The 27,940-nt window shown below is 40.7% G+C and overlaps 1 protein-coding gene across 8 annotated transcripts in view; it reads right to left on the bottom strand.

The window, feature by feature from the left end:
• MACF1 (microtubule actin crosslinking factor 1) overlaps nucleotides 1-27,940 on the bottom strand; it is a 314,815-nt gene that overhangs the window by 37,004 nt on the left and 249,871 nt on the right. For 5 of the 8 annotated variants that reach the window (XM_054572012.1, XM_054572013.1, XM_054572015.1 and 2 more), the window contains 12 exons: nucleotides 15,146-15,307; nucleotides 14,779-14,949; nucleotides 13,733-13,899; nucleotides 9,824-9,983; nucleotides 9,165-9,491; nucleotides 8,152-8,236; nucleotides 7,373-7,614; nucleotides 6,245-6,451; nucleotides 4,895-5,014; nucleotides 4,340-4,447; nucleotides 2,565-2,783; nucleotides 1,383-1,586 (listed from right to left, as the gene is read on the bottom strand). In XM_054572012.1, the coding sequence (XP_054427987.1) occupies nucleotides 1,383-1,586; nucleotides 2,565-2,783; nucleotides 4,340-4,447; nucleotides 4,895-5,014; nucleotides 6,245-6,451; nucleotides 7,373-7,614; nucleotides 8,152-8,236; nucleotides 9,165-9,491; nucleotides 9,824-9,983; nucleotides 13,733-13,899; nucleotides 14,779-14,949; nucleotides 15,146-15,307 (2,172 nt within the window). Of the gene's footprint in view, nucleotides 1-1,382; nucleotides 1,587-2,564; nucleotides 2,784-4,339; nucleotides 4,448-4,894; nucleotides 5,015-6,244; nucleotides 6,452-7,372; nucleotides 7,615-8,151; nucleotides 8,237-9,164; nucleotides 9,492-9,823; nucleotides 9,984-13,732; nucleotides 13,900-14,778; nucleotides 14,950-15,145; nucleotides 15,308-22,623; nucleotides 27,348-27,940 lie in introns of those variants that run through there. The other 3 variants (XM_054572014.1, XM_054572017.1, XM_054572020.1) reach the window with 2 other exon arrangements.

The raw sequence follows: 27,940 nt of genomic DNA, 5'->3' as shown, positions 1-27,940 counted from the left end.
ACTATGAAACTAGAGAGACTCACTGTGTCAACATCTCAGATGATAGTTGCATGCAACAGATTAGACCAACAAGTTAGATGCCCTCCACCAATTATGCAAATGAACGGGGAACTCAGTATGCTAAATGACTTGGAGTTTAAAATTATCATAGCATGCAATTTGATAACCACTGTATGTAACAGTGAGAGAGGCAAGTGTTGGCACGATGAAAGGTAATAAGGGAGGCCAAGTCTAACCTTATTCTAAAAGAACAATTACCTTTCCACTTTTCTGATACTTTGAATAATATGACTACAATTGTAAAATTTCACTTACAATCTGAAGCAGAGAGAGGAGAAACAGGAGCAAAACAGGTAACCTTGCCTCCCTAAAAAAAAGCTCTCTAAAACCAACTCTGGATTTATTAATTAGAATAAGTCTTATCAATTTTAACTGTCTTAGAGGAAAGACATGGTGGAATTTCCTTAACTCCCTCTTCCCATTACTCCCTCACTTCTAGGTTCCACCCCAAATGAAACTGGCATAATAAATCGCACTGATGAAATTCATTCCGCTGAAGTACAGGGAAATTTTCTGATAGGTAACCCTCAATTCTCAGCTTCATAAAAATACCCTAATCCCAATGGGGGTGGGTACCTTACCTCTGTAATCTGTAATGGTGGGCGCGGTCAACACAACAATGAAATGTGACGATGTGGGGAAGACAGGAGCAGGCAGCAACAACATAAAGTAACACATTCCACAATGTGAGTGAGAGATGGGACGGAAGGTGGGGGGAAAACTTGAGTAAGTACAAATATTAACCAAGAATATTGACTAAACATAGGAATAAAATACCCAGACATGACAAAAGTGCCACTAACAGTATATATTAGTTGAAAAGTATGTAGTTACATGCTTTAAACTCTGCTACTGGTGGATTATTTCTCTTTGGCTCTTAACTTCTCTTTCCTTAAGCATTTTTCTTTGAACCATGAACTAGGTGGTGGCCTTCTGAGTAAGAAGTCTAAATGTGCTCTCTTCTAAGTCTCAAAAGTGACATGTTCAGGAGGAATCTGACTTTTCTTTAGGTATTTGTTTCTTCAAGGTCAATTTATCCAGAACTAACCCTGTTAAAGGACTGTCACAATATAAAATTTTAAAGGGAACTATCAACAAACAATATGTACCAACTAAGACACATTTTACCCTCGGAATAGTGCCAGCATACCCATGATCCTTGCAATAAAAATGCAGATCAGCAAAGGTTCCTAATCTCTGATAATGAATCATCAGCATGCTGGTCTAGACACTCCTGAGCATGGAGGTGTACCTGATACAAAAACTTCTTGCTTAGACTAAAGGACAGTTGAAAGTTATGTGAGTTTAAGACATTCATGTACCTGAGCTGACTGGGAAACAGCCTCGTCCAGAGCCAGAGCCCGCTGGCGCACCTCCTCTTTAATTTGGGCATATGTGTTTTCTGCTTTCTGGTATTTTTCTTCCACCATTTCACCCTCTTCAGGGTTTAACTCCTTTAGTTGAGGGCCGATCTTTAGCAGTTTATCAATATGAGGTTTGTGTTCAGCAATGGATTCCCTTAGTTGCTATATAAAGAAATATGGTAAAGAAATAAAGATAAAATAAGCATTTTTTATACCAGTTTATCTGCTTAAATACTTTGGTCAAAGATCATACCAACTTTGAGAAAGTCAAACTGAATTACTAAATACCAGTAAGTCTCAGCATTTCATCATTTATTGAGGGGGGAAAAAACCCACCTAAGTCTTGGGCTCTGACACTACCTAATTCTCACTTAATTGTTAAAAGCCAGTTCAGATATCCTGTCACCCAGGAAGCCTTCCCAGGCCACATACTCTCTCTTACTCTCCAATACAAATTTGTCCCACCATCTCCTATACTCATAAATACTTCAATGTACTCATCGTAATTTACATGGTTTAGTATCCGGCCTCCGCCTTCCCAAGACTGAGAGACACTAAACAGAACAAGCTACAAATAACATTTCTGGTAATTCAACTAGTCCCTGACTTTACTGCTGGCTACTTCTGGTTTCATCCTTCCACTTACAGGAAATACAGAGATAGGAATAAGCACAAGCCATAAACCAATAAAATAAACATTAAAAAAGTATCTTTTTAAAGTGGTTATAGCACTTGTTGACATGTCTAACAAATCTCTCTTTCATCTTACCTACAATGCAGCAAATGCTTTCTGACATTTCCTTCCTGGCTCTCATTCCAGTTGGGGTCTAACCAAATGAAAAGAGCCACCCAACTACACGCCAAGTCTAACACCACCCCATTGTCATTGGAAAGATGTTAAATTCCCTTGATGTTTATTACTTAGTTCTTTGTTTACTTCTGCAATACCCAAGTTCCTGATATCTTCATAAACATATTCTTTACTTGATTCATATAAAAGGACAAAGGAAATAATTAAGGTATCTATTTTTATTGTGCAAAGAAATTGTAACTGATTAAGAATTTCATAATACAGAATTAGAATAAATTGTGGAGCCCATTTTAGTTCTGCAATTAAATAAAACTTGGCATGCTCCTTACCCTCATTTCCTCTTGCTGTTGCCTGAGCTGTTCATGATCAATAGCTGGAGGAGGTAACTGTGCTATTAGTGTCCGAGTTTCCTCAATCCAGGGGCTGAGCTCTTCATAAGTTTCCCAGAACTGGTTCACCAAGACCTGTGCCCGCTCTAGGCGGGCATAACGCTCTGAATTGAGCAGACTAATGGCTTCATATTGCTCTATTAGAGACTCTGTCTTTTCCTATGAACAACAGAAAGAGTAGGTGTAGACACATTAAAAAAATCTAAAGGAATAAATACTAAAATGTTAAAAATACGAACTAGCCTATTAAGATTGCAAATGATTTTTATTTTCTTTATACTTACTGGAATTTAAAAACTTTCCTATCACACATGTATTATTTGTACAATTTTTAAAATATGAAAGTTTCAAATACAGTTAAACAGCACACACACAACACAGCAAAGTGAATAGCCCTTTACAACTTCAGATACAGCATTATTTAATAGATGAGTTTAAGACTGAACATCTCAGGGGCTATGATGGAATGTTTCCCCATCAAATTTCACTTGTCTCTTTTTTTTTTCCTGGTAAAAAACTCTCCACAAACAGTATGGACAGTTCTTCAAAAAATGAAAAAATGGAACTGTCTTATGACACAGCAATTCCACTTCTGTAAATTTATCTGAAGAAACCTAAAACACTAACTCGAAATAATATACGCACCCCTATGTTCACTGTAGTGTTATGTATGCAATAGCCAAGATATGGAAGGAACCCAAGTGCCCACCAACAGATGAGTGGATAAAAAGCTGTGGTACATATATATAATGGAATATGACTCAGTCATAAAAAGGAATGAAATCTTACCATTTGCAACAGCATGGATGGACCTAGAGGGTATTATGCTAAGTAAAGTAAGTCAGTCTTAAAAAGACAAATACGAAATGATTTCACTTACATGTGCAATCTAAAGAACAATATAAACATGCAAACAATACAGAACAGACTCACAGATTCAGAAAACAGACTGACGGCTGCCAGAGGGGAGGGGAGTTGGGGGACTAGATGAGAAAGGTGAAGGGATTGAGAAGTGCAGACTGGTAGTTACAAAATAGTTACAGGAATGTAAAGTACAGCATAGAAAATACAGTCGATAATACTGTAGTAACTGTGTGGTGCTAGGTAGGTACTTAAAATATCAAGGGGAAACACTTTTGTAAAGTGTATGATTAACCACTATACTGTATACCTGAAACTAATACAAAATAATATTGAATATAAATTGTAATTGGAAAAAAGTGTCCACTAACATGGCATTTATGCTCTGTATGTTTTGGATGAGTAGTGTAGTCAACTTAGGTATATTTCTAAGAAAATAATGGTTACCAGTATACTTCATTTAAAAAACAAAACTAGTGTACATATTCTTAACCAAGTTCTTAGAAATGGGTATGATCTTTTAGAAGGACCTGATAAAAAAATTAGTATCTGCATATGGTTCTGAAAAATCTATCACAGAGTTCTGAAAAATAACCTCAAAGTCACCCATTATGGACTGCGGGTAAGTAGCAATTTCTCTTTTTAAAGAAGATGGACTTGCAATATATTTCACATTATGCAGTATGGCTGTTTAGACATTTGTGAACACAGGTTTGGGAGCCTGAATTCCCCGTTACTAGTAATGGAGGAAAAAAAACTAACTTCAACTCCTTAAACTATAATTTCACAACTGTACTTCTAATCCACCATAATCAAGACAAGAATAACATGGTGAATAAACAAATGCAATTCACCTGTAATACAGCTTTTTGCTCCTCTCCACATGTGCCGAAGATTTCACCTCGATGACTGAAGAGTTCATCCATTGAATCTTTGTGTCGAATAATATCAATGGAGAAAGCCTTTGCGAAAAATAAACTACAGTTAAGTCAAGAAGTAAAATGATTCCAAGCCTGTGTCAGTGAAAAGTCAGACATGCCTATGAAAAATTCTTTGCTTTAATAAAGCCACATCAAAAACTGTTCTTACCAAGTTTGACACTTGGCCTATCCACACATCTTCAATGTTTATCTTTTAATAGTTTACAAAAGTATCTTCCCTCACGAAAATCATCCAGAAAAGTATTACTCTTTCCTGGGTTAATGAGTCTGTTTCTTCCCTTTTCACAAAGTAAAAAAGCTCTTCCTTATCCTAACCAAGAATTTATAAAATTAATCTCTATCTACCTCCATGACGTAACATCATTCCATTTGACTTGGAATAGTAGTCAGAAACTCTCTCCTAGGCACTCCAAGCTAAGTTGATTATTCTGCCTCAGGACACAATGGATACGTCAGTGTTACACGTACCTTCTGTACTTGGAGCTGAGCTGTGGTTTGGTCCTGCTCTAGGCGAATTGGACCCAAGGCCATCAGTTTCCGTTTTGTTTCAGCAACCCAAGCTAGTTCTGCATCAGCAGCTTGCTCATACTAACAGACATTGAAGAAAAATGAACATATTATATATAGCCAGGGTCTTCCTTCTTAGAATTCAAATCAAAATGCAGATAATTTAGAATTGCTTAAATGTCAACAAATATGAATTGCTCCTATTTCAACTTTTTTAGAAAGAAGTTACAGAATTTAGTTAGTGGTCCTACACCTAGAAACAACAATGGAAATTGATACTCTTAAAAATAAATACATTTTTAATCTGTTTTTATAAGGCTGTGCTCTTTCTGTCAGTCCTCTTTTCTACCCATACACTGAAAAAGTCTTAGCCATGTTTAAATATAAACATGGCAGTAGACAGCTAAGTCAACTTGGAAGTACTCACTTAGCTGAAGAAGCGTAAGATGGCAGAAGAATACCAAACCTTTAAACAATTTTGCAGTAATAGAAAAACTAAGAACATGTTCTATGTGACTGTTGTTTGATCAGGGTTCTTCAATCTTTTATCTCTTCCTCTTCAACTCTGTAAACCTAAACTAATATTTACATAGAAAACTCCCGGGCAAGGTAGCTTTTATACTCAATTATCTGGCCAAGATTAGACATATCAATAAAAACAGACTGGAATGCAGTTGGAGTCAGAGCAAACTTCTGCGTGGTTCATGAAGCATTTATCTCTATGAACCCAAGGAGTCGTGTTATATTATTTTTTTTACACCACGGCACATTAATAGGTGCACAGTCTGCCACAAAGAAAAGCAAAAAATTTTTTTCAAGAAAGCAGGAAGGAAAAAACATGGAGGGAAATATGACACCTGTGTTTACTGGGAGGGTTCTATTTTGGATGGCTCTGCTATTTTGGTTGGCATATTTCATAGTAATTATAGTTCTTGGTCCATTCTCCTCTTCCATCTAATGCTAAAACAGTTTATGTCAAACTAAGACTGAGATAAGCATTTGGACCTTTTGGGTCTATTATCTACTCTCATCATCACCTGCCTCTTAGCAGGGCATGTAAGGAGAGGGCTCACCGACTCTTTCCCAAGTTCTCTGTTCAAAAGGGTTAAGTATTTTGGGTCAAACCAAAACTATCCTCACATACCTTTACTCAATCATTTCCTATCACTGAAATAATTTGTTGTATTGAATTTACCTTGATCTTGTTTTTCCTATTCCTGAGCCTGTATTTATGTGGGTCATATTTTTCCCCCCTTACATACATATCTCTATTGCCAAAAATATTAATGCAGAGGTGTTTAAAAACATTACCTGTTGTGATCTCTGAATAGCAGCATCAATTTCATCCACCCTTTGTCCAACAGTGTCACTGACAAGCTTGTACTGCTCATTGGCATCAGACACAAGTTTATCCAGCCCTTCTCTGGCTCTCCAAGGCACCAGCTCTAAGAGAGCACGGCTCACCTCATTCACTGTGTCCAACACCAGCCTGTGCTCCATGACCTCCTTCTTTAATTCCTAAGGAGGAAAAAAAAAAGTTTTCAGGCCAGACCCTGCTAAATTAAGCACATTAGCAGCTATGATGGGTAGAAAATGGTATCTTTGCCACACATCCCAGCAGGGCTTTGACCTCCTTCCTTTACTTATTTTTTTCTTGTCTTAGATTTTTTAAATCATTCCAAGCCTGGCTTTAGGCTTAGCTGCTGTTCAGAAATGTCTGCAAAACTTCTTCCTCTATTTTTTTTTTAAAGATTTTATTTATTTATTTTTAGAGTGAGGGGATGGGAGGGAGAAAGAGAGGGAGAGAAACATCAATGTGCAAGAGAAACATCGATCAGCTGCCTCTTGTATGGCCCAACTGGGGACCTGGCCTGCAACCCTGGCATGTGCCCTGACCAGGAATTGAACTGTTGACCTTTCGGTTTGCAGGACCACGCCCAACCCACTGAGCCACACCAGTCAGGGCTGCAAGACCTCTTAAGCCAGACTGTCTCAGTGTAAAACAAATAGTGCTTCTTTCTTCTCTTTACTTCAATAGAAATGATAAACTGCTTTATCCTTTGGCATTTAACTCAGTAAGTACCTACTTCTATGCATTCGGAACTGTACTAGATCCTGCAGGAGAATCAAACGTAACATGAAATACTCTTCAGAAAGTGAAACATGAAAGAAAATTCTAAAATGTTATATGCAAAGCAAAGTCCCTAGGGATTTGACACTCAGTTTTTCTTCTTTCTCAGACTGTAACAAGTAGTTTTAAATTGGTCTGTCTTTATGTCAAATCTTACTGTCCATGAGAAAACAAGAAAGGAGGCAGACAGAAGTTTTTGATTTAGATTTAAGGTAGTGAGAGTTAGTGATAAAACTTCGGAATATAAACTTAAGGATTCTGACTAAGAGGGAAACTTTTTTCTTTTATAGTATGAAATGACAGCTTACCTTCTGTCTTTGCTGAAACTGGGGTATCTGCTCCCCTGTGGGAGACTGTCCTCCACTGGCTGCCAGCTCCTCCTCGACCTCCCTCAGCCACCCAGTCAGTTCCTCATAAGTAGATTGGAACTTGGTAGCCAGCTGCCGGGCTTGCTCTAAAGTTCTGAGGGCCTTGGAGCTAGTGACCGTGATGTCTGCATAGCGAGTCTTTATTCCATCCAGTTTTTCTTGGATAAGCAAAACCTCTTCACCTGTGGGAGACCGCTCACAATTATTCATATTCATGAGAACATGAGGGAGTCCCCTTTTGGGGATGAGGTAGTCCCTTAACCCTCCTTTCTTTAAATCAGAGCTTACATTTTATAGATGCTCTCACCCTAAGATAGTAATTTCACCTAGCATCCCACACTAAGGAAGGAGGGAAATAAACCTTTTAATCAATAAAAAAAGCCACTTCTCAGATTATTAAGATGAGTTCAACTACAGGTGTTTCTAGATGTCCCCTTTCAGTGAATGCTGACATTCAACATATTGGAGGGCAGGGGGAGTCATCATCTGTAGCCAGATGTGAGACAACATAGTCTTTCAATTTTCAAAAGGTTTAGCAGGAAATAGGACCTAGGCTGTTTGTGGGGGATGGGGGGAGACAGGGAGGCATGGTAATATAATCAGTGAATACTAAGTTTTTATATCCAAAGAGAAGTGGCTAACACAGGGTGCTTACTTCCCTGGATACGTGATTGTCTGTGTATGTATAGTGGTGCTAAGAGATGCACTTTTCAAAGTACCTGTGGTTTGTTTTAGAAGAGCCTGACCGTTTTTAATAGCTTGATCTACATTCTTCTTTCTATTAACAATTTCTTCATTTAAAGCCTGTAAGAAAAGAATACCATTAATCCTAAAACTATGGCATGACAAAGGAAAAGAAATGAGACCCGTAAGAGGTGAAATTTAAAGTAGAGAGATGAATACCAGTTTAGTTTAAACATCAGATATTTGATTCCTTCATTATCTCTTTGGTTACACCTTTAATTACTCAAAATAATTAAATCAGATACTCATAGACAAGCTTTCCTTTGTACTGGATGAGAAGTTTTAGGATTAAATCAATTTTACCAATTTATTGGTACCAAACCTGAACCCAAGAAAGGCAGAGTAGATTTCAGCAAAAATGTCTATGTCCAAAACAAAGAATAAGACAGAAATTTCAAAAGAAGAAAGTCAAAAAGAAACAAACAGATTTAAATCCTGGTTAAAAACTCTAAATATCTGAAATCATTGAAGCAGAACAAATTTAGATTACCAAAAACTGCCCTGCTTTGCCTATTTTTACCATCCCAAAATAAATTGCATAAAATGAAATTTAATGAATTTCATTTGATTACATGAAAACACAAATTATTCTAAGATGATGCAGAATTTCTGGAATTTGATAAATTCTAGAAATATTTTAAAAGTTACAGCTGTATGATCAAACCCTGGAAATTATTTCAGTAATCTGGTCTTATGAAAGCTTCTGTTCAGATGGATACTGAGTGGTATATTACCTAATAATGTAAAACCTGAGTTGGAATTGAGACGGCCTCTGACTACACTCTGGATCATCTTTGATTCAGTTTGTTAAGTACCAGTATTTCCATAGATTTATCAGAAAATAGGTTAGTTCTTTGTAACAAGTCTGTAAGTATGCACTTATGTATAAAGTTGAAATGTTAGGAATAAAAAAGAAATGAAGAGAAATATGAATCGAAATTACAAAATAACTAGCAACATAACCAGTAAAAATGGAAAACATGAATACCAGGTGGTCAGCATGCTGTTTCTGCAGGACATCCTGTCTGTAATCCTTTACGAACACTGAACTGAGCTTGTCCTCAACCTCAGCCAGCCAGTTGAGCACCTCCACCTCATCCTCCCCGAACAGTCTAGCATTAAACAGTGCTTGTTCAAGCAGGGCTGCTTTCCGACAGCACCGGTCTTGAATCTCACTGTATCGGGACTGCAATGAGTCTAGCTTTTCTGAGAGCACACCCTGTTCTGCAGAGCATGTCAGGGAGGAGAGGGACTGCCCAATTTTGACTGCCTGGTGCACATCTGCTGCATGGCTTTCTATTTCCTCCTCCAGGGCCTGGAAATCCAGATGGAAACAATGAATAACAGAAACAAAATAAATGAAAAGTAAACATGAAACAATGAATAACAAGTGATGTAATAAATTAAATAATAATACAAAAAGTTTACCTACTAAAGGGCAAAAATAACACGAGTATTTTTTTTTCTGATGGTAGCCTATTAGTCCATATCTATCAAAGATGTGACTATCCAATTAATAATTTGACCATGTTTTAAACTTTACAAAACCCCACAAAACACATCTTTTAGCATGTTGCAGGCAGTTTTCTAATTCCCAGGATTTCTGATTCCATTTCTTTGTTTTCATTTACCGTAAGTACTTCCTACCTTGTGCCGAATGATCTGCTGTTGTATTTTGGCAGTCTGAGTGCCAACAGGTTCTGAGTTAGCAAGCTTTTTCTCTGTGACAGATAAGAAGTCAGAAATAGGCTCAGCTGTCTCATGGAATTGTTTAGCCAGAACCAGGATATCTTCCAGCTGTTTTTGCCTACACAAATATATAGAACAAGCTGTTAAGGCAAAAAGTCACATTAAGATGGTTAACAGTACTATATTCAGCAAAAGACCAATATTTACCAGGTACATTTTAAGTATCAATAGTAAACAGAACACATATATATAACGCCTTGCTGTTTTAGAGGTTTTCATGAGCGTTACATTATTTTGATTTTGTTATAACCTCGTAGTGTAGGCAGAATAATTATCCCACTATTACAAAAGAGATAACTGAACTTAAAGGCCAAAAGAAATAGTACAATGAGGATAAGGATCAGACCTTCTAAGACTTTTTCTCCTACAGAATGTAGCTCATGCATCTTCTGAACATGAGACCAAAATAAAGTTTAAAGGTATTGAAAAATCATCAGTCCTCATTTTTTTTTCCCTCTGTCACTACTACCTTCAGTTGTAAATGAAGAGAACATTTGAAAAGAACTGACAAACTAGGAAATAAAACTCTCTTCCCATTCTCTAAATCCAATAAGGCTTCTAGTAATTTCTTCCTTTTTTCTTTTTTAAAAAGATTTTATCTATTTATTTTTAGAGAGGAGAAGGGAGGGAGGAAGAGGAGGAGATAAATATCAATGTGTGATTGCCTCCTGAGCTTCCCCCACTGGGGGTCTGGCCCAAAACCCAGGCATGTGCCCTGAGCAGGAATCAAACTGGTGACCCTTTGGTTTGCAGGCTGGCACTCAATCCACTAAGCCACACCAACCAGGGCAGGCTTCTAGTAATTTCAAGCCCCAGAACATAACTTTGAATCCAAATTTAAGGAAAAAATAAAACAAACAACACCCCCCCCCCCCCCCCCGCCCCCAGACTAGAGCTCAATCTGCCAACACAAATAGGAGAACTATAGACTTTATGGCTTAATATAACATCCACACTAAGCTTGGATTTCAAGTTCCCTATAGATTAAATACAGCAAATTACAAAGAAGAGCGGAACCCTGAATGTTGAAGGCAGTCTAATAAGAAAAACCACCACAGAACACTATTAGTACACAGATTAATAATAATGGTCATGATAATGACTTTGAATCATTAAGAACAGACTATATACTAGGTCATTTGAAAAGGCCCAGGAGTATAGAATGCACTTTAGTTCAGCATACCTTTATTGAACAGCTCTGCTTTGTGCCAGGCCCTCTGGACAAACTTTTTAAAAAATTGGTTCTTAGAGAAAAAGAAAGGGAGGGAGAGAGGGAAGGAAAGAGACAGTAGAGGTAGAGGAGAGAGAGATTTGTTGTTCTACTTATTTATGCATGCATTCGTTTCTTTTTGCACGTGCCCTGACCAGAGATGGAACCCGTCACCTTGGTGTATCAGGACAATGTTCTAACCAACTAGGCTACCTGGCCAGGGCCTGGACACACTTATTTTAATAAGAAATGATCTAAATATAAAGATTTGTCATTTTAGTTATCTGGGAATTCAATTATTTTTGAATATAAAGGAAAATATTTTTAGATGCTATCTTTAAGTGTCAATGTACAGCATTTCCTTCCTTAGTTTCATTAAGCCAGGCGTCAAAATATATCTTTAATTAATATACCTAAACATATTATTTTAAAGTTTAATACTAAACTAGAATTTCATAAAAAAAAAATCACCCCTAATTTCTATGTTTTTCTGACTCATCTCCAATTTTGGAATTTGAAAGTCTGAAGAACTCAGTTGTATACAGGTTTGGGGGTAGGCAAAGCGAATACTGTATTTGCCATGTATAATGCAAAATATGCACTATTTTGCCCAAATTTTTGAGAAAAAAAAAAAGATGAGCATTATACATGTTGAGCACTTGAAATATCTTGTACCTCTTCTTGTGTTTTGTAATTATTTGCTACATAAAATTTCTTGTACCATAATATGTTCAAAAATAAATGCTAACATTCCTTTATAATACAAAAAACAAGTATCTAAATATAAATAAATAAATACTTGGTTGATTGAATTAAAAATTAAAACGGAAGATTTTTTCCCTGAAAGGGACAAAAACATGGGTGCACATTATACGTGGCAAAATACGGTAGCTAAAATAATTTAGAGGCAGCAAAAATCCAGTATTAAAAATTTAAACAAAAGTCTTCAGAATATCTGTAACAAATGAAGCTGCTCTTGGCATTTTTCTTTAACATAATGGCCTAGAAACTGTGTTAGGCTAGGAGGATGGACTGGGTAGGGTAGAAGAAGGTAAGTCATAAAAAGATACATTAGAAACAAATCATGACTTTAGGGAGCTTATGGACCTAGGAGATTAGTACTACATTAAGTAATGACCATAGTACAAGGTATTGTTACCGAGTTATGGCAGTTAGGAGGGAGGTGAGGTTATTCTATGCTTGGGGAATAAAGATAAGCTTCATAGAAGAAGGGAAGATGGTCAAGAGTATTTCATGGACGATGCAACACCACCAGCAAAGACAGAATTAGGAAAACTGACACAAGATACTGAAGAACAAAAAATGATGTTCTTTTATAACATAAGGACTGAGAAGAATAGTGGAAACTAAGAAAGGTAGGTTAAGGCCAAAGAGCAGAAAGCTTTGAATGTGGTTAAATAGCTTAGATTTTATTTATAGGCAACAGGGAGTCATTAAATGGTCTTTGAGCATGCAAAGCAGCGAAGGCCCGAGGGTAAGTGCCAGTAGAGTGATGAGTGATGAGTGATTAGTTAGAAAGCTACCTCAGATGAGCTTTCTCCTGTGAACTAGCCCATGTGAGAACTCTTAAGTTGTGAACTGAGGTATGTGAGTGGGAAGACACTGTAAAAGTAAAGTGTATAGAATTTAGCATCCTAGTAGATGTGAGACACAAAGTTGGGGTGGGAGGGAAGGGTAACAATGGCACTGAGGTTTTAAGCCTAGGTAATTAGAAGGTTAATGGCAATATTATTGGAAATGGACAGAGAGAGAAGAAAAGCAGTGAAAAATAGGTTGAACTTTGCAACTCAGATAAGAAATACGTAAGCCATGAGCAAGTGGAAGTAAAGAGACTAAAGAGGAAGTTATCTGAAGACTGCCACTGGCTACCTAATAAATGATCAACTCTACTACTCTCATACTGATTTCTGATGAGCTAGCATTTATTATTAAAACTGGGGACAATGTAGGCTAAAAGTAAAGATATCCGTGTGACTTATTAAGCTCAAGTGGTGTTGGGGTAACATAGATATGGAAAAAGAAAGCACTGCCTTGGAAGAGAGAAGTATACCACTTGTCTCTTGGCCATCTATTGAAGAAAATAAAGTTTGTGTATTTCTGGAATGCAGAAACATGTAACAGAACCAGAGACTAGCTCCTTGATGCAAAAATACCTAATATTAGAATAAGGACAGAAATGAAGTATAACTTTCAATCCCAAGTATCAAAAACATTATTTATAAATATGAAGGGAAAAATGTCTGTTTCAAACACTCAGAAAAATAACTGGCTGGATTGTAGGAGTCTGTGTCTTGTCGTTTGGAACCACAAGTATTTTGCAGCAGAATAACACAGAGCATTGAATTTTCCAGTTCTCAGAAATTTATGGAGGAGCTGAGGATCATTTCTGGGGAGCTATTCTGATTATGAGGATCATCTCTAAGAATGTATCCCTCTTCAAGATAAAAACCATTAAACACCCTCCAAAGCACTGTACAAAGCATCCAGGAGTTTTTAGAGCACCTCAGGGAAAGCAGGTCAAAAACAGGACACAACAAACCTTCTCTGACCCATTCTCAAAACCCCTTGGGCCTTACCTGGCTGCTGCCTTGCTGAGTAGTCCAGTCCATCTACTTTCCAGACTCTCCAACTGTCCAGTGATTTTCTCTCTATCAGCCAGCTCAGCTGACTGGGCTATTCTGCCTCCTTCTGCTTGAAGCATGTCTACCGTGGCCTTCCGATCATCTAGGAGTCGCTGGAGCAACTATTGCACACATGTTGAAAGAGAATGAAAAGTGGTAACATGGGGTCACTTTAAAATTTGAAATAAGGATTAAAAAAAAAATCCCCCCAAATCCCAAATCTCCATCCTACCAAATCCTAAGTCTAACTGAGTAACAGAAGTTTTTTTCCCACCTTGAGGCAGAAACGTAAGATATACAGCATAGTTCCTTCACCCAAAAAATATTTCATATACTTTTGGGTTGTTTTTTTTTTTTTAAAGATTTTATTTATTTGTTTTTAGAGAGAGGGGAAGGGAGGGAGAAAAAAAGGGGGAGAAACGTTGACTGGTTGCCTCTTTATCTGTGGCCTCTTGTATGTGCCCCAACTGGGGACTGGTGTGGCATGTGCCCTGACCAGGAGTGGAACTGGCAACTTTCGTTTTGCAGTATGATGCCCAACCAACTGAGCCACACCAGTCAGGGCCATACACTTGTTTTTAAATGGAGAAGTGATTGCTATTGCATGATTAACAGATAATTTATTTTGGACCAGGAGAAAAATGCACTGAAATGAAAAGCCAAAAAACCCGTACTTGGATAGAACTGTGTACCTGATGTATACATTATTTAGAATACTGCTGACTATGAAAACACCAAAAACCTTTTAAGTAAAGCTGTGACTGAAACACTGAAATAAAATACATCAACAAGTAAAACTGTCCAGTTTAATTTGTGCCACAGTAAGCTAGTACATTAAAGTAAGATGATAAAAATAAATTTCTATATGTCTTTTCAGGATCATACAAAGTATGTGAGGATTCTAGTAAAATTCCTGAACATGCTCCTTAAACTATAAGCAAATGTGTTGTCTGCCGCTCCCTAAGGCTGTTACAGTTCACTGTCCCAACATTCTCACTTACCTTCTGTTCTTGGATCTGTGCTTTCACCACTTTATACTCAGCAGATGGAGGTTTCTGATTGGCTATGAGCTCTTCAGTGTCTGCCAACCAGCTAAGCAACGGCTCTAAGGCATCTTGAAACTTCCCACAATGCAACAAAGCCTCCTGTAGTTGTGCAATTCTTTGTGCAACCTGTATCACAGACACGGAGGCTCATTATAAGGAAAGAGCTTTTTCAATTACTACTGACCCCTTTCTGTAACTACAGATTGCAACTGCTAAATTTTCATTTACATTCAGGAAAACCTTAGATTTAGATGTCTCTTCCCTTTGTCTTCCATTCCCAGTATGCTTGTTATCCCCTGCACCGCAACCCCCCGCCATTTACCTTTTTATTCAGTGTGTTCCATCGAGCATTGATCTCTTCCATGTCATGTTCCAAACCCTGCACATCACAGTTTTTTCCAGCACTCTGAATCAACCCCTGGCCAAGTCCATTCACCTGCTGTAATTTCATCTGAAGAGGATCCACCTGTTCTTTCTGAAACATCTAGATAATTGTAAGCCAAAGAAGATTTAATCTAAAGGCAATCAGATCTTCTATACTGCACAGTGACAGGTTATTCTTGGGAGATTTATGACTTAACAAAGAGGGCAGGAATAAAAAGTGAAAACAAGCCATTTGTACAAGAAACTATCAAGGAAATGTGGTTTCATATCTCAACAGCCTCCAGTGGACAAGTAATTACAGAGACTTATGGCACTACCTAGGTCTTAAACCTGATCAATGACTCACTGTTTTTTAAAAAGATTTGTTTGCTAATTTTTAATGCAAAAATCTACAGAGAGAAGCATCAGCCTTGAGGTATCACAGAAGTAAATGTGATATATTTGTATCAATCCAAAAAGGGAAGAATGATACCAAATGACTACTAGTTAAGATGAAAAATACCTTGGGGAATAGCTTTAAGTGACCAGTGATGTAGGCAATGCTCTTCTCTGACTAGGACTAATAACTCAATTAGCCAAAACATATTAACAGTATGAAAAATGCCAAGCTCATAGCTTAATCCCCCTGTGGCCATTTAACTCCATTCTTTTCCAGGGCCACAGACCACACACAATAATCTTGAAGCAGTATTCTCTGATTACAAAGGGAAATGGGCCAATAACACTGGGAAATGTCCTTAACTACTTCAGACACATAACTCTGAAACTGTATATCCATGTTCACCGCAAGACAACAGAACTTTAAAACAATGTGAACAAGTGTAACAAGTAATACGCCTGTTTCTACTGCAGTTAAGCTCCATTATGACTTAGAGATTTTAAAGGAAACAAGGAGAGACTTCTATTTTTCTAAGAAAAAGAGTAAAATAAATATTTATCCCTAATATCAGATTCCTTAATCATCAGAGGATAAAAATCAGCCGTATTACACTAATCTGGCCATTTTTTTCATTCTTTTTTCTTCCATAAAAAGTTCCTTCAGTTTCAGTGAGGCAGGTGAGTCAATTATGACAGAAAAATGACGAAAAATAGAAGAGGACAAAAATAAATGTAAAAAAATGTTTAAAGTTTGGGTATGACTAATTTTGGTCTATAGGAGACCACAGATCACACTAGAATTAGGAAACTGATTCTAGAAAGTTGGATAAATGAGTCACCAGGGAGGAAAACCCCCGGGGAATACAAAAAAAGGGAAGGTTACAAAGGTAATTACCAGTGGGCTTCATTTTATACTGTAATTTGATTATACCATATTTTGTTAGGCAACATAACAAGGCAGTTAAGCTAAAAATGACTATTTCCCCACAACAACATGGTTCCCAGAAAAAGCAAGTGCTATGATTCCATTTTGTATTGAAGATGTTTTCACTGAAGAAAAATCAAAGCAGAGGGGGAAAAATCCCCAGAAAACACAACTCCCATGTTTTAAGTTACCTGGGTACAATACAATGGTGGCAGTGGTTGGAAAAGCAAAGAAAGCAGAAAGACAAAGGTATAGAGGGAAGATACATAAGTGCAAGAGCCCCCCCCCGCCACTTTACCCATAATCAAATCTTGTCTCACACTATGAATGACATTTACATTCTTTCTGTGCTAATATGGTAGCCAGCAACTCCATGTGGCTATTTCAATTAACTAAAAATTCAGTTCCTCAGTCACACTAGCTACATTTCATGTGGTCAACAGCTACATGTGGCTAGCGCCTACTAAGCAAAGATAGAGTACATATTCACCTTGGCAAGAAATTCTGTTGGATAGCAATTTAAACAGCACCAAAAAGTATTTAAATATCTCAATCTCTCTGAGAGCTAATTCTTTTTTTAAAATCTGAACTTACTTCATGAACATTTTCTATAGAAGCATTAGATTTCTTCCTTTGTTTCCCACCTTGTCTCTATGGATTGTGTCGACATGGTATGGGTATTTTTCTCATTTTTTTTCGTAAGGTTAAAGATATAGAAGCACCTCTAAGTAAACACTATCTAAATATTTACTTTGAACACAAGTGAACAGAATGTTAAAGAAAGTAAATTTGAAAACAATTGCTTCATTCCCTCAACTCCCAAATAAAGCTGTTTTGCCAACCCAGTGCTTTAAGGCATTAAAATTCCTACTCCTTAGTGTTTCAATTGGACTGTGCCATATTATTAACTAACCAGGGCTGGTAGACATTTCCCAGAGCAAACGCTAGTAAAAATTATTGCAAGGATGTAAGACACAACAGGGACATAAAACAGAAAATTTCCCAAAGAATGTCTTAAAATACTTTTATCTTTTGTAATACCACATTCTTTCAGTTTTCATCCTATCTTTTTTGACTTCCTTTATGCTCTTCCAGACCTCCAAATATTAGTATCCTGGGCCTCTTATCATTCTATACTCTTCTAGGCAATTCTATTCATTCCGATGACTTTAAATATTAACCATGATAAACACTTATGACTTTAAAACTGTAGATCCAACTACTTCTCAATATTGCCATACAATGAATCACAGGCATTTTGAATCTAACCATTCTAAAACTGAAGAGTACCTCCTACTTTCCTCTCCCCCCAAATCTGTTCTTCCCTAAATCAATGATTTACTACTGTCCCCATCCAGTCAGTTGTATAAACCAGAATCTAGAAGCTATCCCTGATGTCTCCTTGGGTCTTGTTACTTCTACCTCCAAAATATATCTTAAATCTATCCAACTGTCTTCAAATCTAGTTACATTTCTATAGCCCAAGCAACCTGGATAACGGCAGCTGCCCAGCACGTCTCTCTACTCTGTCCCTGATCTCCTAAATCCATTCTACACACTGCAGCTAGTGTGATTTTTTTAAAAAAGTGCAAACCAGTCAGTGTTTTCTGTATTTATGCCAATAATCTATAATACAAACTAATAAAATATAAGACAAAAGAAATCTGAGATTTATAAACCCCAAATAATTCTGAGAATGTTTACTATTAGTGTGGACCGGTTTTCTCTATCTTCAAGCTGAGAGCAATCTTTATTTGGGAAAGATTTTTATTTATTTATTTTTAGAGAATGGGAGGAGGGAGGGAGGGAGGGAGGGAAACACTGGTGTGAGAGAGAAACATCAATTAGTTGCCTCTTGTACATGTCCCAACTGAGGACCAAAACCACAACCCAGTCATGGCGCCCTGACCAGGAATCAAAGGCTCAACCTACTGGGCCACACTGGTCATGGGAAGCCGAGAATAATCTTTAAAAAATGTAAATGAGCTCATGTAGCCCATCCACCTTGTGGAAATCCAGTGTCCAGAGCAAGTGGTTGGTGGTATCTATGGTGTTCTGAACAGAAAGCAGGACCATGCCTTCAAGGGGTACCAGGTGCCCAGCACCCCCAGGTTTGTGGTAAAGGCTTTCTTGCGTGTTAGTGAGTTCTATGGCTTCACCTCTGACCTGAGGTCCAACAAAGGCAGCCAGGCCTTGCTGTAGTGCAGTCTGACCACTGGCAGATCCTGCCCGGAGACCCCTTCCACAACACTAGTGCCCCAGACAGATGGTGGCCGACACACGAAGTACAAAGGCCTGAAGGAAGGCATGCCGGCCCTGGACAACTTCCTGGACAAATTGTAGGTTGCCCTCCTTGCAGCCTGCCACCCAGGTGCCACCCTACACTGGCTCATGATCAACCAAAACAAGCCCTCATTCTCCAACACCTCAAGACTCTCCAGACAGAAGGCTGCCTGCCTGGCAGGTTCTGGGGCCACTCTGTGCCACCTTCACTCAATATGAACACCTGATGCCGTTTCTTTCTACATTTGAAGATTTTGGAGTCAACAGAAATGCCTTGGCTGCAGGGACTTGCTTGGCTGGTGGGGGAGGTGGGATGGGACACCCAATATTTATTTTTCCCCCTCCTATTTCTGAGGGAAACTCAAATGGCCAAAAGAAGAAAAAAGAAAAGACACGCATTGAGAGGTTTATTTGGATAAATGGCCTATAGTGGATTCCACTCCCCAAAAGGTGGGAAGAAACAACAGGCAGACATTCTTGTTTGGACAGAAGCTAGACAGCAGGGAATCTTGTCCAATGTCATCATGAGTACTTCCAGTAGTTTTAGTGCCACTGGAGTAATAAATTTGATTATGGTGGTGGAAAAAAAAAAGTAAATGCAATAATTTCACTCACCTACTTAAAATGTTCCAATAGCCTCTTATAGCTTTTTTTTTTTAAAGGTACAGATGCTTCTGTGGATGTCTTTCTCAGCCCCTGCATCATGTGGCCCCTGCCAACCTCTCTAGATTCACTTCAAGGCACTCTCCCAGAACCCATGTTCACTGTGGTCTAGCCACTTGGCCTTTTAGTTCTAACATGCCAAGTTTCTCCCAGCTTCCATTTCCTTTGTCTAGAATGCACTCCCCTCTGACTCTTTGCCTAAGTAACTACTGTTTATCCTCCAGATTTCAGTTTTAAAAACTTTCCCTGACACCACAGTTGAAATTAAATACTCCTCTTATTTCTTATGATAGTCTTTATATTTTATTCAAAGCATGTGCCACAATTTGTAACTATGTATTTGTATCATTTTTGCTTACTGTCTGCCTCCCCCATTGTAGTATAAGTTCCACAAAGGCAGGGACCATGTCAGTTCTATTCACTGCAGGATCCCCAGTACCTGGAACAGAGTAGGTATGCAATAAATATTTATCAACTGAATAAATGAATCACTGTATAGAAATGGTCAGGAAAAGCAAACAAATCCGTGCAAGTTCTGTTGATCAGCTAAACATTCAAACACTGAACTGAGATTATGGGGACTCTCCGATTTTTACTTGAAGACTTTTGGGGCAAATTTTAATTTTATAGAACCCCTATTTTATACAAAGGTTTTTTTCTTCCTCAGTGATTGGAAATTAGAATAAGAAGTCTGCAAATGAGAAAAGCATTTAAATAATCACAGATTGCTCTCAGTGGGCCTAGATCCCATTATAGAGATAGCAAACAAATCCTGACATTCTGCTTCTTCTATGAAACTCTCATTGTTATTAGAAAGCTTGTCTCTATTTAAACCATGTATACATGTGTACATTTTTATATATGTATACACACAGAGGCTCTAAAGCAGTCCCTCTAAATCATTCTGGATATAACCACTTGTCGAGTTCTAAGTGTTTATGTATAAAAATGACAGGTTCAATTGCTCCTAGAAACCCTTTTGGAAGATATAAAATCCATACATTTCTCATCTTAGAAATATTTTTTTTCATCGATTCAGCAGAATTTCTATACTCTTGTTACCTCATTAATGATGTGTGTTTTGTTGCAATAAATATTTTCAAAATAGCCTCTCCACATTCTTTTTGGTTAACAATCCTGGTTATGGCTATAGATTAAGTTCTTCTTTTATACACAGATGTAGGCATCTTGTTTCCAGATATTCTACAAAGTAAACGTACTTCAAAGATGATGAACTACCTTGCAGCAGAGGCTACTATTTCCTTTTCCTGTCATTTATAACAGGCAATGTATCATAAAATGACTACCTACTGTAACTCGAAGGGTCCTTAGAAATTACCTAGCTCCAGCTACTCATTCTGTAGATGAGGAAACAGAGATTCCCAAGACTGATACTAAGGATTTCCCTGAATATTTTTCCTTTATGCAGATTTGATTGGGTCCTTATAAATTTAATTTCTGTATTTCATCAATTGTTGCTGTAGGCTTTATACTAAAAATATTCTGTATAACCAATAATGCCAGTGACTTTGGACAGGTTACTGGAACCTTGGTGTTAATCCCAAATTCACTAAAAATCAGAAAATTATATCAAATCCATCAATCTGGAAGGTGATTCATTCTAATTTGATGGGATGCTACATTACAAAATTTCTGAAGTCCAAGTCAGCACTACCACCACTTATGAGGATCTGTGGCAAAATTGGTGCCTTATGACCCACCATGAAAATGATTTTTTGTTGCTGGTAGGTTCATGTTTAAATGGTACTCTAGTCAGCTAAGGCTGTCCTGAAAAGCTCTGTAATGGGGTAGATAAGAGAACCCATCTTTCTTTTTTTAAATATTGACTTTAGAAAGAGGAAAAAAAACCACATTAACTTGTTCCAGTTATTTATGTATTCACTGGTGATTCTTGTTTGTACCCTGACCAGGGAACAAATCTGCAACCTTGGCGTATCAGGATGATGTTCTAACTGAGCTACCCGGCCAGGGCAGGACCCAATTTTCTTGAAGTATCCATGGATATCCAGGAGATTACTACTTATCCAGTCAGTCGGTCAACAGTGAATGCTTACTACAAGGAAGGTACTGTTTTGGGTCCTGAGGATGGTGTAAAACCAAAACCACCTCCTCAATCAGTAATACCTGACGGAATTAGATTAATTTTCTAATTCCTTCACTCCACTGCTTACCACTAACTAACTGACACAGGGACAGTGAACTGTAAAATTTGCTGATCTCAAATACCTTTGACTAGGAGTGCTCAACATTGTTCCCAACAGCTCAACACAGTCTGTTGTCTAATGGAACTTCAGAGTCTTGGAGATAAAGGACACCCAGGAGAACATTTAGCCCAACTCCCTTATTTTAAAGATTAAGAAACAAGAGGTGTAGGAAAGAAAAGTGACTTGCTTCAGGACACAAAGTTTGACAAGATGGATGAAATACCTCTCTTCTTCAAAAACATTACCTTGTTCTGGCTTTAATAAACAGCTTTCTGTATTAAAAAGCTATAATTCACACATCTGTATATTGCTTTAACCCAATATGTTCTGGTGAATTCTTTCAACTAACCAACATATCTGTCTGAAAGGGAAAGGGGGAGGATACTGACAGTGATTGAGATCTTACACACTTGATGGGTTATTGCATTTTTATCCTCACAAACCTCCCAGGATTGTGCCTTAACAAAAGACAAAACTGGAGACTCAGAACATCTACCTAATTTTCCCAGAGTGGTTAGTAAGTACCTCAGGTCTCATTCAAAAGCCTAGACTGTACTGTGTATGTCACTGCTGACATTACTGATCAATTAGCAGTCCCTAGATTTAGCAAAGAACACCCTTATTCTAATTTCAAAAACAGAATCACCCATTTCTGCTTATAATCTTTTTCAAAATGTAAACCAACAACTGTGCACATCCCTGTCTTCCTTAGGCTTTTGTTATCTCTGAATAAAAAAATGGAATATGAAATACGAAGTTTTGCCAGATGGAAATAAGACATATGTTCCTCCATAAACTCCATAAAAACACCAGAAAAGCCCAGGAGCCACAAAGGGAACCAAAGAAAGGACTATCTGTGCTCTTTCTAATCACAAGGAAGTCAGAGAACTGCAAATCACTTTACTTTCTAGATCCTTCCCCAACAAAATGAGCAACAATTACCTCATTTGAATTTAATCCATCAGTTGCAGCCAGAGGCACTTTCCCATGCAGCACTGCACCAGTCACCTCTTTTATTCCAAATGCTGGAGGATCAAGGTCCTCCTTGATCCACACTACAGTGGAGGAAGACTCCTCTAGCACAGGAGTTCCTTCTCCTGAGATAGGCACTGAATCAGTGTGGACAGCATCTCCCAGGAAGGGCACACCAGCGGGGAACACTTCCTCCACAGCAGGCACTGCAGCAATTGGAGTGAGGGGCTCCTCAGGGGCGGGCACTTTATCATCTGGGGATGCAGGTTCCTCTGAGGTGTGCATTGCAGCAGCTGGGGCTGCAGTTTCCTCTGAGGCGGGCATTGCAGCTGCTGGGACTGCAGGTTCCTCTGGGATGGGCAATGCAGTAGCTGGGGCTGCAGGTTCCTCTGGGATGGGCAATGCAGTAGCTGGGGCTGCAGGTTCCTCTGAGGTGGGCATTGCAGCAGTTGGGGCTGCAGGTCGCTCTGAGGTGGGCACTGCAGCAGTTGGGGCTGCAGGTCGCTCTGAGGTGGGCACTGCAGCAGTTGGGGCTGCAGGTCGCTCTGAGGTGGGCACTGCAGCAGTTGGGGCTGCAGGTCGCTCTGAGGTGGGCACTGCAGCAGTTGGGGCTGCAGGTTCCTCTGGGGTGGGCACTCTATCAGCTGGGGCTGCAGGCTCCTCCAGGGTGAGCACTGCAGCAGCTGGAGTGGTAGGCTCCTCTGGGGTGGGCACTCTATCAGCTGGGGATGTAGGTTCCTCTGAGATGGGCATTGCAGCAGTTGGGGCTACAGGCTCTTCTGGGGTGGGTGCTCTAACAGTTGAAGTATCAGGCTTCTCTGGAGTGGGTATTGCAACAGCTGGGGTGACAGAGCCCTCTGGGATCTCCTCCCCTGTGGTGGGCACTGGAGCAGCTGGAGCAGTCCCCTCAGAAGCAGGCACTGTAACAGCTGGGACATGTGCTTCCATGGTGGCCACAGAAGCAATTGGCACATTCCCCTCTGGAAAGGCCACTGTGACAGCAGCTATAGCAGTTCCCTCTGGGGTGGGCACTGCAGCATCTAGGGCATCTTCTATAGCGGGCACTGGAGCAGTTGGAACAGGTGTCTCTGGGATGGGTATCCATTCCTCCAAAACTGGTTCAGTATTACTAGCCTTGGTAACTTGTTCCCCCAGGAAGGTATCTAGCAATGATTCTGAATCTCTCATTTCTGTCTCCCTTCCACTCAGTGATGCCACATTCAGTTTTGGCTTTATCTCATTCACAGTTCCCTCTCCATCACTGCTATGTCTCTGTCCTCCATCCAGCAGGTGCAGACTCAGAAACTCTGACTCTGGCAAGTCTCTATGAAAATGAGCTGGGGCTTGGTCCTCCAAAAGCTGGGCATCATAACCCAGCTCTTGTGCCTCACCATAAACTTTCTCCATGGACAAGTTACAAGGGTCCACATTTCCCAACGAAGTCAGACTATTTTTTTGATTAATAGTTCCTTTCTCCCTTTCCAAATGAATCTCATCTGTTAGTAAATGTGAACCGTACAGTAACACCTCTACTTCAGGTCCTGAGGTAATGTCTGTTAGTTCATAGTTAAAAGCAGAACTGAGGGGAACCCTCTCAACACACTCCTCAACATCCCCCTCAATTTGACTGCAATCTACCTGGGACAAACTGCCATTTTCTTTGGCCAGCTCAACTTCATATGCTGATAAGTTTTCTTCAGGAGAAGCACTGCAATCAGAGTTGTGCAATCCTCCTGGGTCTAGCTTTCCCGGTGACTTCAGATCAGGGGGGTGTCTAAACTTAAATTCCCCTGCAGTCTTGGGGCTTAAAGGCACTTTTTCACACTCCTTCTCACTAACAGTGATATCCCTCATGATATCAGAGTGGGGAATAAGTTCCATAGTATTAGGCACCTGAGAAGAATCCAGGGCATTAAAATATTTACAATTCAATCCAGCACCATCGTCTTTCATCTTTACATTTGAAATGCCTACATGTTCCTTTTCTAAGGCAGCCCCTGGAAAATGACTAATTACAAGTGAATTTTCTGTATTTTGGGATGGGGCCAGCCCTTCAGAGGAAACTTGGTTCTCCAGCTCAACTAGAGAAGATACTCCGTATAAACATTCTTTTTCAAGTTCTAGAAACATCTGCACTGAATCTGTGTCAGAGAGCTGCTCTGAATTAACAGGACCAACAGTGTATTCTAAATCAGATACAAGACCCTGTAGCTTCTGGGAAGTTGTGTTTTTCAGCTCACCTACAGCAATCTCACCTGTGAGACTACAGCTGTAATCAAGAGGTGTATCCTGGAAAACTGAAGCCAAATGGTTTTCAGCTGGCTGTAGGTCATCAGAGCAACAAATCTGACCAAGAGCAAGGTGGTCAAAAGTCTTCAAGAAAGCAGCTGAGCAATCGGATCCATCCTCTACCACTGCTACAGTGTTTGCCTGGTCTCCTTCTTCAAAAATATCTGCCAGGCTGGTCTTTTTCTCATCTGCCATTAGAAAAGTCTTTTCTCTCTCTGACAGTTTTTCTTCCTCCCACTCCTCCTCAGCCTCCATCATAATCCATCGCTCATCCTCCTCAAACTTTAGTTCAGACTCCGTTTTCTCTCTCAGGCTGGGGGTTATGAGAACATGTAATTCTGGATCCAACAGCTCTTCACTCAGACAAGGGGAGAGAGGTGGCATTTCCACAGTGCAGGCTGTGTCTCCAAGGGGGTGGTGCTTCTCACTGAAGCCTCCCTTAGCCAAACATTTCATGGCTCTGGGCCAGGTTGCACTTGAGAATCGGTGTTCCTGCATTACATCTGTGTTACCACTTGCTGCTGCAGCTTCTGATTCTAGAGGCTTGAATTCATGGGGAGAGCTCTCCCTGTGCTGCTGAAATCTGAAGTCTTGGCAGTTTCCACTTAAGTTTTTCACGTCCTGCACTTCTGGAATACCTACAGACTTGGACATATGTTCCAGAGTTACTGACTCTGATTGAGGTTCCCTGTGGTCCAAATGACCAGAACTTTCTGTTAATGCAGAACTAGATTCCTTCTTCTCTTGCAAGGAAGGATTTGAAGCACCAGCTTCTGAAACCTCACTGAGAGAAGCTTCCATCCTTTCTGCAAATTCTGGGAAATTGGGTGGCATGAAGGACTTCCACGATCTCCTGTTAACATTGTCTTTGCGTTCTGCATTTGGTCGCCTTCTGGGCGGCACAGGTGCTGACTTCTGCACATCACTGCTTAGCTTCAGTGCATCAAATATTATCCTCTCATCTAGCTTTTTGCCTTCTGGTGCTCTAGACTCAAAAACATTAGATGCTGCTCCCAGTGTCCCATTGCTTGATATAGTACTTCCTTCCATCTTTTCCATGGTGCTTTTAGAAGTCTGATTAAGCTTTGATCCCTGGTCAATTTGTTCATTTATCCTCATTGTATCATATATAGACCGCTGTGGAACATAACAATCCTCTATATAGCCATCCTCTTCCTCTCCTTTCCCCAGGCAGGTGGGGTTCTGCCTTAAACAGTCTGGCCTGCTGAGTGGCTTACCCATACTTTTTCAATCAAAATGAACGATCAACCTTTGAAAAGTTTTTCATGTGTTCTCCAAAACTGCATTCTGCGTAAATTAAAAATCCCTTTACATGTTCATAATCTCAAACCACCAACTGGATTTGCCCTCCAAAAAGGCCTGGAAGTCCCACTTTGAAACCATTTTAAGAAAAGCTCTAAGATGAACAGCTTTTTCCTCCCAGGCTAGCAGCCTCATAGTTGCAGGTAAGTGGTATAATTTAATCAACAGACAAAATAATTCCTTGCATGGCTTCTTTTTTTTAAAAGAGCACTGCTCTTTTTAACTTAGTCAATTAAAAAAATCTGATATTGACAAGTCTTACTAAACACCTAGTTTCACTCACTTTTCATCTAAGCAGAGTTGGAAGCAGAGGATTTCTACCAACTGTGTCCTTTAACAATGGCACAGCCTCTCCAGTCTTCATGTAAGGCCTAAGCTCCTAAGAATTCCTCTCGTTTTATCCTCAGTTCCACCCTTGCAGAGTCCAGCTGGTCTGAATTAGCCATTCGTCCTCCCTAGTTCGGGTGTTTGCATTTGAACTGGGCTGGTCGGCGGATATTCCTGCAACTTTAAACACAGGAAGTCCTTCATTCGGGGCCAGTTTGGGGCTTCCTGTCTCCAAAACATCATGGCATTGTTGTGGCTCCCAGAACAGCCCTCCGCTGTGGCCACAAAACAAGGCGAGTGGAGCCCGGCGCTGGGCCTTTGAGAGGCCGGCAGGCTGCAGCCGCCACCGCCAAGGGTCTGTCAGAAGGGCTCGCTCAGTGCTGCCCACTCCCCCGCGCCATGCCGCGCGCCCCGAGGGCCAGGGTTGCCTCACCGCAGGCTGGCAGGTGGCTCCGGGCTGCGCCGGCCTCCGGTCCCGCGCTCAGGAAGTTAGTTTGTCCCTCGGGTAGCTGCGTCCCGCGTGCTGTGGGTGCTGCCTCCCCCGCTGTCGCCGGTCCCTGGCCTGAGCCGCCGCGCGGTGGGCTGCATGTCAAGCAGCCGCCTCTATTCTCTACCGCCGCTGCCCGCGGCCCTGCCGTCCTCCCCGCCCGCAGCTGTCACGGTCCCGGCATGCAAACTTCTGGCTGGGAACAAAAGGCTCCGCTCGGGCCGGGCGGGGGCGAGCCCTCCTCCCTCGCGCCGCTCGCCCGCCGCTGCTGGAAGTGCTGGGCTGGCGGGCGGCTCTCCTCCCCCTTCCCGTGCCGCCGCGCCGCGCCGCGCAGCCCCGCCCGGGTAGCCCCCCTGGAAGCCGGGGAGCGCAACGCGGAGCGCCCAGGGGAGGAGGGCAGAGGCGGAGCTGTGGCGGGGGCAGGGAAAAGGAGCGACCCGAGTCGAGAGGGAGGGGGCGAAGGAGAGGATTGGAGGCCGAGGCACCGAAGGAGGGGCTTCTGCGCGGTTCGGAGCGAGGGAGCCCCGGCACCAGGCGCTCGGCTCAGCAAGCCCACGCCCCGCGTGCCCCTGAGCTGGAGGGAGAGCCCCGCCCCCGAGTGGGCGAGGGGAGGGGAGCCGCACCGCACTAGTGAACGCCGTACCGCGCAAATCCCCTGACAAAGAAAAGCCCCGCCCTCTCCCCCCGGCCCGGCCCCCTTCCGCCCCAGTCGCGTCCCTCCGGGCCGGGCTCCGAGCCCAGCCCAAGGGCGAGCTAATCCAGAAGGGGCGCCTCCGCTTCCCCCAGCCTGGAGTCTTTGGCAAGGGCCACTCGGGGCTCCATCTGCCTGCAGGGTCGCGCCGGCTGCTGCGGGCCGCCTGC

Source organism: Pteronotus mesoamericanus, unplaced genomic scaffold (assembly GCF_021234165.1).
Source record: "Pteronotus mesoamericanus isolate MK-2021 breed Mesoamerican mustached bat unplaced genomic scaffold, CSHL_Meso_final contig_221, whole genome shotgun sequence".
In the NCBI taxonomy this organism is placed as follows: domain Eukaryota; kingdom Metazoa; phylum Chordata; class Mammalia; order Chiroptera; family Mormoopidae; genus Pteronotus; species Pteronotus mesoamericanus.
Note: the sequence above shows the minus strand (reverse complement) of the source record. Positions and strands in the feature narration are given on the sequence as shown.